Raw genomic sequence first — 16507 nt, forward strand, 5'->3', positions numbered from 1 at the left:
AGTCCTGTCGTGTACTGAATAATGCTCCCTATATTATTGATTCGCGGGCCTAAATACCCAAAAGCTTGTAACAAAATGAAGAATGAAGATGCAGACGAAGTCCGCTTTCGGCCCCTTTCCATAGAGTTGGTCCCGCAGAGTGAGTAACCTCAATGGCCTCATTCTCAGCAGTTCCTCGCTTGTGGCTGAAAGGGGGCTTTCTAATAATCCCTACCTACCTAACTTGCCTACCTAGATACCTAATGTACTAGGTAAAATCATATCGTGCCATTTTTATCTCGGCAATGCTCCCTTAAAGAAAGCCGGCATAAGTCTAAGAGCAGATAGTACCTACTAGGTAGCCAAAATTATACCATATACTTTTACGCCAAGGTTTCTCTCGGCCGGTGCGCGCGATACGAACACGCCCTTAGGAGTTGACGTTCGTCGTGGGGCTTCGGGCCACTGGCGATCATGTCGTTGTTCTAAGGGGTTCATCCCTGATTGGAAGAGAGAGAGGCTACCGATTACTGTTGGACAAAGTATCAAGCAAGTACTTTACAACCTACCTAACAGAGTATTAAAAAAATTAAAAAATCCCCTAGGGGTCATCGACTGGACTTTATTTTTTTTGCCCCTTATCAAAACTCTATTTTTTTTTCTCTTCGCTCATACGCCATACCGTCACTGAGCTAGCTTTAATAGTTTGATGCATTTAACAACAAAAATGGTCATGAGCGCTTCCGGCACCCCGTCACTAGGGGACTACTAGAAGGTTTGGTCTTGGCGATCAGGTGTTGCGCCTCTAGTACGATGAGCCTGACGATCAACGTCCGAGCATATCTGGGGAAAAAATGGTGAAATTTAACCACCGCCTGGCGCATTCTAAGGAGACCCCACCAAATTTATATCATCTTTTTTTTGTGACTTGCTTTTACAGGATAGATGGGAACTCCCGCCTGAACCATATGGCATCTTAGCATGTCTCATAGATAAATTTGATCATTGCATGTCTTCAATTTTTATGACGAGTTTTAAAGTCTATAGATAACATAGCAGAAGAGATTGGAACAAATATTTTGAGGGGCTTGAACTGGTTTTTTCGATTCTTTTATCAACGAATCTCCTGCGTTACTGCGTATAACAAATGCAGCTCCAGCGAGGAGAGGCAAAGCGTAGGCTAGTCCTAGTTGCCTAAAAACGAGTATCAAGTTCCATCAATCCACGTTGAACATGGATGAGCCCGTGCTCTGGGTTATTATACCCGCCACGGCTCCTTTTTCCTATTTCTAACACCCTTGTCGCAAAACCGACGACTTCCAAAACCTGTAAGCCAGTTATAGTCTAACCGACTTCTGCCAGTTCCTTTGCCAAAAAAAAACCCGTCCCGGCATCTACGTGCCATGCAAATAGAAAAACAAGTGATATCTCAATATTGTATCGTAGTACAACAATGTCCGTCCTTATACCGGTGGCCCCCAATCGTACGCCTGTGGCTCGAAGGAAGTCGAATAAAGAATCCCGAAATGACCCAAACTTTTTTTATGATGCTGTGCTCCGAAAGATGCTCTTGTACAACAAATTAACAAATGGAACGGACCGTGGCTTGATCAATCATGCCTAATTGTTCTGCTCAAAAGCCAAAAGCGAAAAAGGAAATTATAGAAAGGAAGGAGTCGTGTGGTAGCTTTGTAGAGCCAGTATTGATAACATGCTTAATGGGTATAACAAGTGGAGTGGTGGATAGATGTTCATCGGAGGTAGAAAACGTAGATTTTTCGTCTAGCCGACGTTTAATAGGATCGTCTTCGTTGTTGTTGAAGGCGAGCGTGCTCGAAAGAGCTGGCGTAGTCCCTCAATTGCTTCTTGGCCTTATCTGATAATTGCGTGCTTTCAGTGCTCGAGGAAGTACTGCGGAGGGAACATAGGCTGCTATGGGAGCTCGATGGGGTGAGGGCTCGGGTCGAGGAGGATGACGATTCCGAGCGTTGGGATAAGTACGATTGAGGTAGAGGAGTTGAGCCGTAGGGCTGTGCGTTACTGAAGTCGTAGGCGGGAGGTAAGAAGAACTTGGATTGAGGCTTCGATGCCGTCCAGTTGTAAGAGGACGGGCTGGCAAGGCCTGGAGAGGTGGCAGGCGTGCTTGTCGTGGAAGACGTCTTCTCGAAGTCGGAGAGCCTGCAAGACTCGCAGCAGTAGGTAGCGCCGTCAGTCTGCCTGTCACAGGCAAGGCAGAACATAGGCTCCCAAGATAGGTCGGAAGACATGGTGTGTGGTTGTGTGGTTTGTAGACGTTAGGATAAACTTAGGCGTTGGATCGAGGTCGACTTGACAGCAGAAGAATAGTATTATGTATAGTTATTTTCTTTACACAAGACTAGACTATCAAACTTGCTCTGGGTCCAAGATATCGAAGCGAAGCCTTAGCGGGAAGTAAATCGGAGCTGTCTGGTGTATGTTCAAGGCGAGACGACGGGATCCGGAGACGTTGGCGGTGGTTTATACTCTTCTATAAGTTGGTCCAAGATTGTATCATGTTTCAGTCTAGTGTTGCAATATAGCACGCAATAGCGGAGCAGCGATGGTTGAGAGGGAGTTATTGTCGAAGTTAGAACGGTAGCTGGTAGAAAGTCTGGTTGGGAATAAGTTGGAGGAGACGATGTTCATTTGTATGAATCCAACTTACACAGCCAAGGACGTGGGTACTTGGGTACAAATGACTACATACTTGGTTGGGATGGGTGCATGGAGAGGTCAGTCACATCAGCGAGCCTTTTGATCAGCAAAGACAAGAGAGACCCACATAGATACAAGGGCTATTAGCTCGATGGGGCCATTTTGCAACTCTTGCACTACAGTACAAGAGGTAGGGGGGGAAGGTGGAAAGGTCCAGCAGGCTGCCCTTATCCTTGCAGTAACCTTGCAGTAACCTTGCATATCGGCTAGATTGTGTTAGGTTAGCGCCAAAGCTGCTGCCGATCATCACTGGAGAGCCCAGGGCAGGGGCCTCCTCTGACGACCTGGAAAAAAAAAATTCTGCTGCTGCAAGGTGTGTGTAAGGAAAATTAGAAGGGGGCGAGAGATAGAGTGATGAGAGGGGTGTAGGGGGAGGGGAGTGTGATCATGATGTCTCCATTTTAAGTTACCTACACCCCCTTGTCCTTCTTAAGAGACCCCTCTAACCCTGATGGCTGCTTATTTGATGACCGGTGTTTTATGCCCGAATTATGGATGAATAGTGGAATATATGAATATAAGCATTTCAAGTCTCTCATTGCTGCTCCACTAGAATAACTTTTTCTAGGTACAACCATACATAGCAACTAGACTTTTTTCGCAACTAGACTTTTTCGCAAAGAACTATCAAAATTGCGTCTTATTCTAGGGAGTGAGGTAACGTAGATGAGTTCCTTAGGTGCGATGCTACCAACCTAGATACGTACCCCTTTATTTTTCTCCGGTAGGATTTACAGTGGTTATGCAGGGCTATCACTACCTTTTTTATGCGACTTGCATAATAGTCTCGCCTTTTTGCGAATTACATGTACATGGCAAAAAGCTACGATGTAGGTGGTATACCTAATATCTACCTCCTACATACCTAGGTGCGTACGTACATAGGTATGTTAGGTAGGTAGCACTGGGATATATTATCAAGGCCAAAAAGACGTAATTGTGTACGTGAGACGATGTTGAAGATGGAGTGGAACCCGTGGGGGGGATTTTCATCTACGTTCTATGTATGTGTGCCTTCAACTACGATTGCTACATCGCGAGTTGCAAAATCGTCAATTAATTAGCTGCTACGTAATATCTAGCCGGAATTTCCCAATCGCGAGAAAACATATTCCGGTTGGGCGTCCTAGGCAGACAGCCAAGCCAAGTTGGCCACCAGGCTTAAAGTCAAGTCAAGGCGAGGCATACGTAAGGGTATGTAGGTCTTTAACGATGTAGACATGCGAGTATGGTTGCACGGCGACCATCATTTTTTTAAGGCCTACGCGTTGCACAAAATTGAATTGGACGAAAGGGTACCCTCTCTGAAGGGGTGGAAGACCAGAAGATAAGCTACCTTACATAGTAGTTTGCAAGGCTGCAAGACGACGATGTTCAATGTTGCAATCGAATTACGGACAAAGTAAACCATACCTAACATACCTTAGGTACCTACCTCTAGTACCTTAGGTATGTACACGTTAGGTAGTATCTACTAAAGAAACCGAAGTCGAAGAAAGCGCCCTTTCCATATTCAATTCATTGGGGCTTTGCGGGGAAACAGCTAACTTTCGCACGATAATCAAACCATAATGATATCTACCGTCGCACAATGTATTTCGTAAGTTGCGCAAGAAAACGCAAGAAAAGAAACAGAAGCCACGCTGCCACGCTAAAAAAGACCCCGGCGACCGCGACCACCGACCAGTGATAGCGCAGAATTATATGGACATATGGAACCTTGCCTACTTCAACTATACCACAATATAATATAATATACTGCACGAAGGTACTACTACATGATGGTCTACTACATCATATGAGCAAGAAGTATACGATGCCCATATACCCTGCCCACACCGTCGCTGCAGGTCTTGGTCTTGCATATGTTCTACGAACGACGCCCTTCGACTCACTCACTTGGTCTGGCTGATTATGGATATCATTGGTTGGTGTATACTTCCAGAGAGGATGGCAATTTATGAAAACCGTCCAAGGTGGCATCGAAATTACCACCTTTTCCACCATGTCCCAATCATGTCTACCTTTTCCCCGTGATGCTTCTATTTTATTTCAGGCTTCTACAACTGTATGGCACCCCCCCCTTTCTTTTATATGAACTCCTGCTGGTGTCGTGGTTGTTTATAGGGGATGTCGCTTGCGAATTATACATACATCTTCGCTTGCGTCGGCATTTAAGTTACACCCTAACGCCTAGAGTGAGATCCCGAGTATTGGGTATTCTCCTCTCAGAGAGGGGCTCGACTTCACGATGAATTCTCATCCAAAATATGGCAATATATTCTTAAGGCGCTTCGGATTCTGACATCATCATGCCTATTTCCAAAACTAGACTGCTACCGCGACAATAGTCGTACTAAGCGGGAAAAAAAACCCTAGAATTCAAGGTCATTTCATTTCATGGATCTTTCTATCCACATCCACTACGACCGGTACCTTACATCGGTCGACTAATCTACCAGTCATTTTCCGACCCTTCCGATGGATCACGGGGAAGGGCTGAGATGGGGGGACCCTTCCTTATCATCACCATCACGGGTTGCCCAAAAGAGACATTGATACTCTATAAGCTTGGTCTATCTGCCAGTGATCCAATTAGGACGGCAGCTGACATCTCCATCCTCTACATCATACTAGTATACTGGCCGCCTGGAATGCGCGATGCTCATGCCGTCAGCCCTCTGTAGCATTTCCCCTTGCCCTAGGGGGGTCCGACATACAAGAAGACATCAGCACCGATGCATACTTACGAAGGTCTCGGCGCTACGGTAGATCTGCAAGAAGCGGCGTAGGCTCTGGGGAATATCCAGGACTTGGAGAGTATGGTTATTGGGTGTGGACTAAAACAGGAAAGAGAGTATGAATTTATTGACTAACAAAACAAAAAATCTTAAATCTTACCCGCACCGCCCCTTAAGGTTGGAGCTGGAGCTTTATGGAAAAGAGAAAAAAAACTAGTATGCGAATCCAAAGTCCAAGCCATTGTGGCTTTTTCTCTTCGACAATCCAAAGCCAAAAGCCCGCTGGACCTATCGAGAACAAAAGGTTCCTAGATGAGCCTGACTGGTAGCACCGCCGTGGTCTAGGATGGTCGATTTACATGAAGCTGATGAAGGCCCTTGTTGTGTGGCAGCCAAGAACAGGACGCTAAACCGAAAGCGATTTCACCTGCGTCGAAAGGCGGGGGAATCTCCTGCAGGTTCTTGCAGCGACGTCGAGCAGATTGGAGCGAATGGTCCCAAGTCGATAGCCACTGTTTGTCGTTAGCTGTCGGTTTGGGAGGCTGCAGAGTGCATGAGCGAGCCACACTTTTTTTCTCATCATTTCTGAAATCGCCACCTGATAGTGTGTAGTAGCCCTGTATTGCTCCAACGCGATTCGCTTTTAGACCCTAGAGTCTATACACGATAGGTAGGTACTATGGATTCCTGCACACCCAGCAGAGGGTTGTCGACAGGACCTTGGAACCTGCAGGTCTACATAATACGTTAGTATCCTACAAGGCAGACAATTTTCCACTCGGCCGACAAACCCCAACCCTTTTCAGGGACTGCGACAACTATTGAGAAATGACCCTAAGCAAGCGAGCACTACAATTATAAGTAAAACCCCGTCCAAGTTCCCTCGATGCGATGTTGACGATCTCATGTAGCGGGCCACTCTCCTGATATAGGAAACGTGCTAAGCATATTGGCTGTGGTAAGCGACTCTCAATGACTTTCGTGCGACCCCATACGTGTCTAGTAATAAAAAGAAGCGTGTTAGACATCAAGGTGCATTAATTATCACTTATACTACCACGTTGATCTCGACGATCTTCGAAAGCACCAGAATCAGGACCCACAACAAGGCTGTCGCGAGTCTGGTATATCTACAATGAAGAAACTTTCACCTAGGGACCCAAATACAGCGATTAGCTGATGGAATCCAAGCATAGAGGTATGTATACAGGTAGGTATATCTGTCTTGGAGGGTGTTTTATTGTATATCGTAATTACGATATAATTGATTGGTTTTAATTGAAATACATGTTGCTGCGCAGGAGGCGCTCGCACAAATGGTACTCAATACTGGAGGCCTGCAAGGCTTAAACGACGTTCATAGGTACCATTGCATGCACAAACAAACACGGAGAGATATATTGTTACCCCAGGGGTAGATAATCGTGCTACCTGAATAGGAATATATCCTCATTTGTCTCATTCATTGGCTCTCAAAGTCTTCATGCTCTCTTCACCCAAGCTGGGTTAGTTCCACGGGATGATCCAAACTCGAAAGCAAGAAAAGGGGGGTCCGCGTGGGATGCCTGTCTTGCCTCGAGATGTTTATCTCTACGATATGAATAGGCATGCGTCCAGAGCATGTGGAATATCTGAAACTAATAGAAGATAGGTGGGTACATGGCAGATAGGATAGATGGAGACTGGGCATATTGCGTAAAGTGTGAGTGGGACATTCGGCCGCGATACGGTCACATTAGACTATCCGCATAGATCTGGTCTATCTAGGTAGGTAGGCATCGTGCAATTCTAAGCAGACAAGATGAATGCTTCGCACTTGATTATTCTATCAAGATGGCTATCGTTTACTAGTTGATATTATTCTTAGTTGATTCTTACTACCAGGTAGGTTAGGCAGGTAGTTAGCGCTTTCAGGAGGTTGCTTGTGATCATCAGGTCTTTCGTAGCTCCCAAACATAATATGAAGTAAATAAATTAATTAATTACTTGTGCTGCTTACACCTAGTCTATGGCGCAATATGAATATTAAACAACGTATGTTAATAGCAAGTTTTAGCTTATTCCTTAGAGGCTCCCTCTCTTCTAGTAACCCACAGGAAGGCCCGGCGATTCGCCAAGGTACAACACAACAACAACATGAAGATTCACATGCGCAGAAAGTAGGCCTTGTTACTATTACCACTAACAAGTATATATAGTACATAACTAGTATATTAGATAGGTAACCATGTACAGCTAGATCACTTGCGAATGGCAAGGGTGTATTTGCATTGTCTTGGACGCTGACGAAACAAGTGTAGCACGCGGCTAGCTGCGACTTTAGCGACTTAATACACATGGAGGAAAGGCACAAACGTGGCTTGGCTACCTTGTTATCTACCTAACGCTATTCCGAATACTCGCCGCTATCCCCCAATTTTTGTATCTCATTGCATCTCATTGCATCCTCATTGCGTCTAACTATGATCCCTCTCTCTCGCATCTGCGGCCAAGGACTAGTGGGGGACAAAAAAAGAGAAGGGGGTTCGGGAAATACATATCACATATCTCGTACATGGGGTTTAATGTACGCGAACACCTGGTAACGGCGAGCAATATGACAGGCTGACTGCTCTGGCGTAGCATGGCGATGCGTCGAGACAGGCAAACCGAAACGGGACCGGAAGAAGATGCTGAACATGAAGCACACTCGGCCCGCACGTTGATGCAAAAGGAAGAACGATTGTGTGCATCGATGACTCCTAGTTATCTGAACCCCCACGCTTGACTATCCCGACCCAATCCGCTATTTAGCCCGTGGTCAGTGTTCTCATTCCGAGAATACCCATGCTTCTTCCTAAGGCATGCTGGCAATTCCGCTCGCTGATTGGCTAGCCCTTCTCTCCAGGTAATCACTTCTCACATTTTCCATTTTTATAAGCGAGATGCCAAGCTCAATACTATGGTATGAAGTCGGCAGAGAAACGTGTGCATGAACACGGGGTTCTTATTAGGGTTGCCCAATAAGCGGCGAGGAACGCATCATAGCCAAGAAGCGATGGCTGCTCGGATCCCGACTGCTGGGAAATTGTGTCATAACGGTCATTAACTTCTTTTGGCGATAGTCAGTGTCCACCCACTGCCTCCGATTTAGGTATCGCTGAAAAAGGTCGTGGAATGAGACGATCGGCACTAACGCAGGCTCTTTTTTGCTGAGTGAGAAAGATTCGCAAATCCCCTAGTTTCGGAACATGGCGAGCCTTCGGAAGCCTGAAATCCGAAGCCAAGGTAAAAGAGAGAGCCATCGTCGAAAGGGACGGGACGCGGCGAGCCAGCGAACGCACGGCCACGGTGGAGTTTGATAGCCTGTGACACAGTCAAATAAACGTTGGCGCATGAGGATATTGTGAGGATATTGAGGATATTTTGCGAGGTCTATCCTTACCTCACTAACCAGATCTATCTATATATTGTCAACTAATCGAACTTTCATCGCGCTAACCCTTGATTAAGTGTCTAAGCGCTTCCTAGGCATCTGCAAGCCTGAAGAAAAAAGTACATAGGAACTTTAGACAATCTTGTTAATCGTCATCGGCTCATGAACTTCAGCCCTGGAATTCCCCCTGATGTTAGAACTGATAAAATCCATTAGGGTCGCCGTTTAACCAGCCGGCGGATTCTACAAGGATTACGAGCATCGCTATCATCCCGTCTGTTATTTATTCTAGGTACACCAAAGAAAATGCTTGCTCGTGAGCAACGAAGCTAAAAGTCTGGGAATTTAACTCGTTAATATCCGAGGGCCTGGACGCGAGGGAGACAAGAAACACGCCTGATTAGCTGCTAATAAACATGACCGCTTAGGTATCATCACTCTCACGTAAGAGGCTCTCTCGATTTGGAACGGAAGGGGAGTGTGGATACCGAAGTCTATAGTTCGTGTCTCTTCGGGTATCTCTCAGCCCAAAGTGCTGGGTCTGCTCTCACCAATGGTAAACAAGTGGTTCTGCTACGCAATGTCCTACGGCTTTTACCGCTCCTCGGGCAGGTTGTTGAGAATCGACCCTAATACCCATCGTAGCCTAGTTTGCTAGGGCTGGGTCGAAACCTGAGATTAGATGTGTCGATGTATGATGGAACGATTGGTTCTTGCGGAATCAAAACCACACCCTACTACCATCATAGTATTATGCTATACACATCAGGCTAGAACCAACTTGGGAACATCCTTCGCTAAGGCAAAAAAAAAAAAAAAAAAAAAAAAAAGCTTGGCGGCTTTTGGGCTTCTTCTAGATGTGATCGAAACCGGAAACTCGGGTGGCAAGGCGCTCGCTCAGCGCCGCAATCAGCACAACATTCTCTTTACTTGGGTCGAAATCGAGATTTTTTCTGTGTGTTAGGTATTATTATTGAAGGTAGGGCTAGGCCCTTGTGCCGCTTACCAACATCGAGAGAAGACATCATCATCATCCAGTTCCGGATGTTGTAGCGTCCGCCCCTTTTCATAAAATTCTCTTCGAAAATGTCATTCTATTACCGATCTCTGTAATGTAGTCTGGCCCACTGCAGGGTCGTGATGCAGATGCAGGAACCGTCAGTTGCCAAAACGCTTACGAGTCCAGGAGCCAAGTCTGTGGGAAGTTGGGAAGTTAGGAAGAAGCCAGGGCTAGTTCTTGTCAGACTGCCCAATCCACCTTCAACCAATCCCGACTTTTTGATAGACCCAAACAATAATATATTTTACACAAGGTAGGTGAGAAATCCCTTGTAATCGAAGTAGGTGCCGAGCACCATGCAATCCGTTTTGGGTGCCTTGCAGGTAAGACTATCTACCTCTATATCACTCGAGACAGGACATGTTGGAGAAGGAATGGCATTCAATGATATCTCGAAACTCCTCGAGGAGGTGTGATTCACGCAGCTTACCGCAGAGGAAGTCAGTCACATGAGCAACGGTCAGCATCATGCGGCACGGCTATAACGTTGATGGATGAAATTTGAGAATTAGCGTATTGAGATTCCAGATTATTCGAATCCTGAGGTGGCTCAGTTCCTAGGCTTCTTTTACTTGGATTTCTAAACGCTGTGCCTTAGGTACCTAGCGTACAGATAGTATATAGTATATTGCACCAAATCCGTGTGAGGATGCATTCCAAGGACCTCCAGCCGTCTTGGCTTCTGAGACTTGGCCTGGCCAGTTTATCTTCCACGGTACTATATGCGCTAGAACCCCATGCTTTCCAAGAAGAAATCCTAGTGGAAAAAGTTCCATATGGCTACATAGTAAGCAGGATCTGGCGAAGAAATATGCTGAATAATAAAGATTTGATGCCTTCACCCATGGGTCTGTTTCGACTTATCGTGGCGTACCTAAGCCTTAAGCTTTTCTAGGTTATTTCATTTATCCTAAGATATGCTTCAATATGTTTTGTTATATTATACGTACAAGAGGCGATCTAGGTCTAAAATGATGCGGTGACTAAACGAGAACCCCAGCGCGGAGCGTACGGGACTCGTGTAGGTAGAACGAAAAGGCGGAATTTGACACCTCTCTCTACCTTAATAACCCCAGAGTTTGGCCCTTGTCTTCTCAGCTTTTTCGATGAGAACCAGGGATTATCTAGTCCCTGCTCTCGCATCGGGAATCCGCCCAAACCAGAAATGCATCGCCGACAGGGCGCCAGTACCAGTATACGGAGTAAATCACCCTTGACCCTGTCCAAGACCCCAGGTTATGAAGATTCCGTCAAATTGACATTTGATACCTACCTCCCAATCAACATGGTAGTGGTAGTAGGTAGCATGGGCACAGAGACGGGAATCTAATTACTACCTGGCTAGGAGATATCTCGAAAGAAATTATGGGCAATAACTTATACGTACGAGATTTTACTTAATAAGGATATGCTTGCGGCCCCCAATAAGGGGCTATTTTACACTAAAACTGCCTACCTAGGTACTGTCCTTACCCTTTCCTCTGAGTTAGCGTTTTCCGGGGTCACTAAAATGATGGAGCAAGTCCGAGCCTATCTCTCTTACTATGTAGTAGATTGGTTAGGTAATTCATGTTTAAATTGTTTCTTCCAAGTTAAGCTCTGTTATGCACAAACATAACATGACAGTATAATAATGCGACTAAAATGTCAGTAGGGGTGTAGTTATAGAAGTTTATGCTATGCCTTAGGTATCTCTATGCCTATGCCTATGCCTATGCCTTACCACGGTCTACGCCTACTATGACTTGTCAAGTCAGCGTCTCGGTAAGCTACCACTGGAGGGAAGCACTCTATGCAAGTTGTTATACATGATGCACGTACGCGACGCAGAGTCTATAAAGCGAAGCTGGGATTATCGGATGTCCGGGAAAAAAAAAGAGACAAGCCTTGTTTGTTGTTTGATTCATGTCGTGAAGCTCTGCTGGAAATAAGCTTGAAAAAATCGTAAAAAAAAAATGATACGACGTTAATCCCGTGCATCTCTAATCTTTAAATTCAAAGTTGTGTATCAATCCTGGTTAATCTCGGCTTCTTCCATTGTCGACAGGCATTTCATTCGTACGATATTTGTAATTTGTGTTGTACTACGGATCCGTATATGCTACCTAGCATAAACCGTTGTTCTTTTAGATTATGTAACTATGAGGATGATGGATTTAGGTAGGGTTCTTGCTCAACTAAAACCCCGCATTTTATAGTCTTGGCGTATGAATAGTGGATCTACCTATAGACAGTTAGAGGTACCTAACCCAATCACTATAATCCGAATCTGCTGTCAACAAAAAAATTCAAAAAGATTCAGCCTTCTTTAACACCCCCCCTTTCCAAAATTGAGGAAATGAGGATTTCGAACCTGGTACTAACCTTGTAAAAAGTCGTCGTCAGCCGCATGAAAAGCGTCGAATTCCACCCAACTTATCCAATCCTATCCATACATGAACGAACCAAGGGATTCTAAGGTACGAGGCACCGAGAGATCGGTTCCATGGTGATGGTTGAAACCTGGTCTGCCACGATTTCCCACGGCGATCACACAACTTCCATGAATTTCAATCTTGACCACAAGCTCCGGGTCGTCGCATCATGCGCTCTACGATGTGCAAGCTTCTACTATTACTATCAACTCAATAAGGCAATTCGTTGCAACGCTTAGCGGCCTAACGTACTAATGTAGTCTTTCGTATTAATCTGTTGGTTCTGCTGACCCCGAGCTATCGGCCTTTCTAGACTTGCATAGCAGTACAGCAGTACAGCAGTCCATTGAGGGAACCCCGAAAGCATTAGTAACTTGTTCCCCAAGGCTAGGCCCTAAACAGTTCAGAATAAACAACACACGAACCCAGCAGAGAGACGACAGGTCATGTTACACGATAGCTTCCATCCAGCCGTGGTCACATCTATTTTTTAGGCCTATACGAAAAGATACGCCGACTCTTGCCTATGCCGGCGACTTACTGGTCATACTATACGTGTAGTGTGACTCTATATAAAAATTACCTGCCTGCCTTGTCTTCCTATGGAACTAGGTAAGCCTATGGAACGAAGATGGCTTGCAACGATAAACCTACATCTGCCTCGCGCAGCTTGCCGCGTAAATTGCAATATTCTACTGCCTTACCGCACGCAATCTCTAATATCACCGGTACCTAATCGCCCTTTTTGTGACACAACTACTCAGGTTCCCTTTCACAAACTGTCTCATTCCCGTCTCCGTTACCGCGCCAGCTCTAGCCTCAGGAACGGGCCATCTCACTTCAAATACCTAGTAGCATGTCAAGAGATATGCAGGCTGGCATAGGCGTGATAAGGCGAAACAGTCTGTTACACCGTATCCTAGGCACGTCATTGCCTGTGTCGATCGAACGCCTTGTCTGATAATCATTGAATTGAAAAGACAACAAGATATCTTGGATGCATCCTGCTCAACACATAGATATTAGCGCCCAAGCTGCCTATACTGTATTGGATGGATTCCTGTTGCGTTATTCCGTAGGATCACCATGCTGTGATTCCCTTTGTTACTGATAGAGTGAGCCGACTCCCTATTTCGCAGGGAACGGTACCAGAATATTCTACTCATGCCAACCAGCCGACTATGGCCTCCGTACGAGGTAGCATACATGCTCATGCATTGCAGTGCTTGTTTTTCTCCAGCAAGAAGAATCTTCATGTTCTCGAACGTGGAGAACTGCAACATCGTCCGCCACTAGTGGCCACAACACTCGTCTCGATGTCATCTACACGTTATTCCCAACGTGGCTGCGATACATTGTCGCATACATCTAGGTAGGCACGCATGTCTTGCTCTCTAAGGGCACGCCGGCGTTAGCTTAATACATACATACATGAAGCTACCCAAATGTGGCTTGCCGTACGTGGTAACATGACAAGATCCTAATTCATCCTCCTATTGGCCTCCCCGCACCGGCGCGACGGGTCTAATTTCTCATACAACCTATGGTTTGGGGGGTGGGATGCCCTAAAGTTTACCAGATGCCTACCTAGTCGCTCCCACTCGCTACGGCATGACCTGGATCGTACAGCGCGTGTTTCTGATAAGACGTCTAACGCCACGCATTAAACCGTTGCCCGAACCCCTTGCCTAAGCGGCTACCTACTGAGGGTCCGAAAGGGCGGGTGATGACTTCAGATCCCTAGCAAAAGGATACATGCTAATCCCGAAATAACACTACTGTATCGATGTTGGTGCCGGATTTCTTTGTTGCCGTCTGAACCCTTTCGAGAGGCGCCCAAGTTCGGGGTTTGGTACCTATGAGATGAAATTGATACCAGGGGGAGGGGAAACTGAACCATTACCGCGTAGCTGGTTCGCGCGGGAGAGCACACGGGAAGGGCTCCTCACGTCACCTCCCATTCCACCGGATAGGTAGGGAGTTCTATCAGCTATCGCCGATAGAAAAGGTTACCTACCGCTGGTAACATTGATCTGTCGATTCTCGGGAAAGGGAGACTACCTACCTATCGCGCGCATCTAATGTGTCAAGCCGTTCGTAAAATGTCCGTTAAACTCAGGCCCGGTTCCCAAACACGGAATCGCGCTGCCGAAGAATGCAGTACCTACCTTGCCTTGGGTAGGTAGATACCTCTTAACCTAATGTAAGCACGACTAACTGACTGGCCCTTTTATGCACCGGAAATAGGAAATAGGTAGCAAACTACCTAGGTACCTCTAGCTACTTGGTATGGCAAAGCATCCCAAGAGAATCAATCCATTTGCATAGGTATGAACGGATGAACGTTGGCCTTTGCCACTTTGTCCTGATGGCACAATAACAATCCCACTGGGTATAGCTACGAAGAGACCTACCTGCGTACCGACTTAGCGAAGCGGCATAGTCGGGTAGGGTCTAAAGGGTCTAAAGGGATCTGAAGGGTCCAAGGAGGCATTACACCCTTGCCACTTACTATAGTCACGTTGGCGAGTCCTCCAACGGGCGCTAAAACCCACGAAGGATGACAATAACAATAGTAATAATACTAGTAATAATTATCAGGCCATACTGAATGTAAGGGGGGGCAAAAGATAAAAATTGCCTCTAAAACCGATAAGGAGCTAATTAACGAAGCGCGCGGGTGATTTTTTCTTCTTCTCTTTCTTTTTCTTTTTTTCTTTTGAGCAAGTATCTGCGAGCTGATAATAATTAGGTTGGTCTGTTACAACAGCAGCAGTGGTAGTAACAGCAACAGCAACGGTAACCATAACACGGCATCCCTGAGTTGTCCTGCGTCAATGCTAATTCAACCATATAGCTATCTAGGTCTGATGGGGCGGAATTCCCTTATTGGGGAAAAACTCCTGGAGGGAATTGATGAATTGACTCCGAAACAGAAGTGGCAGCGTTGTGACCTTTGTGCGCGCTGAACTAATACCTTATATCTGAAAGCGCGGAGCTGGTTGGGCGGCGTAGTTGTACGTGTATGTGTGTCCGCATGAAGTAGTGTAGCAGGAACATTGGCTGTGTCTATCTCTATCTCCTCCTCCTCCTCTTCCTTGCTGACTTCTTCTATATGACTGGGCACACGGCCAGGTAGGTCTCTTTCTAGACGGGTAAATAAATATACCTACCTATATATCCTAGGTAGGTACCTATATATGTATGTGCCTTATATGTATGAGCCTTGTCTGTAACATGCCGGCAAAGCAAAAGTATGGCAATGCATGGCGGAGAAAACGCGCGCGCCCTTCTTCTTAGGTCCTCTTCCATCGAGGGGGAAAGGCCCAGCAGCCACCCGAATCGCGATCAGGAGCTCCTGGTCTCGCGCAGTTGCCTACCTACCTACCTCTTACCTAAGGCAAGTATACAGATAGATGAATAGATGAACGCCGTAGTATCTGTGCATGCCCGTTTCCTGGCAACGGCACTGGACGGTAAGGAATGGCGTACATACCAGGTACCTCCCACCTAGGTGCTAGAGGTATGCATGCATGATGCCTTGTATCCTTTGTCTAACGCGAGGCATGTATGTACCTTACTTTGGCAGTTAGCAAAGTCAGGAGACCGGCTGCGTATGCACCTTGCCGTTTGTTTGTTCGTTCGGTTTGCCGTGGCGCGCGAGAGGAGAGGAAAATAGAGGAACACACACACACACACACACACACAGAGAGAGAGAGAGAGAGAGAGAGAGTCCGAGATCGCTGATCCTGCTCCGATACGATGCGATGCGATACGATGCAATGGCCGTGGCCGATGCCACGCTGGTCTTACTTGGAGGCCATCACTTTGCTACCGGGGCAGGTGGCGTCTGCCCAGCCTCTTCTGCTGAAAATTTTCTTTGTCTGCGTTAGCTTTGCAGTTATAATAGTTGACGTATGTATATGTATAATGTGTATGTTACGATTTACGACATTACTGTTGCCGTTTGCCGCTTGCCGTGTCGGTTGAGTTTTTTCTGAACAAGATGTTGCAGAACTTACCGAATCGTGCAGTCATCGGACGACGCTCGTGCTCGCATCGGTAGATGTGAGCTTGTTTATCGTCAAGTTGTCTGCCGACGACGCGTAGTCTTCCCCCGCGCCCTCCCCCCTGTTCCTGTTGAGCGATGATATCACCTAGG

At 46.3% G+C, this 16507-nt stretch overlaps 1 protein-coding gene across 1 annotated transcript; it reads right to left on the minus strand.

Moving 5' to 3' along the window:
- Nucleotides 1-1688: 1688 nt before the first annotated feature.
- On the minus strand, nucleotides 1689-2772 carry F4812DRAFT_186267 (uncharacterized protein). The gene has a single exon (XM_047930073.1). It carries the CDS (start codon nucleotides 2244-2246, stop codon nucleotides 1773-1775), a length of 474 nt encoding a protein of 157 aa, XP_047793931.1. The 5' UTR covers nucleotides 2247-2772; the 3' UTR covers nucleotides 1689-1772.
- Between the last annotated feature and the right edge of the window lie 13735 nt (nucleotides 2773-16507).

The sequence above is a fragment of the Daldinia caldariorum genome, assembly GCF_022478825.1.
Source record: "Daldinia caldariorum strain CBS 122874 unplaced genomic scaffold F4812scaffold_2, whole genome shotgun sequence".
Lineage (NCBI taxonomy): Eukaryota > Fungi > Ascomycota > Sordariomycetes > Xylariales > Hypoxylaceae > Daldinia > Daldinia caldariorum.

Bases quoted from the DNA above. Each gene is read 5' to 3' on its own strand.
- F4812DRAFT_186267 (XM_047930073.1), bottom strand. From the start codon at position 2,246: ATGTCTTCCGACCTATCTTGGGAGCCTATGTTCTGCCTTGCCTGTGAC.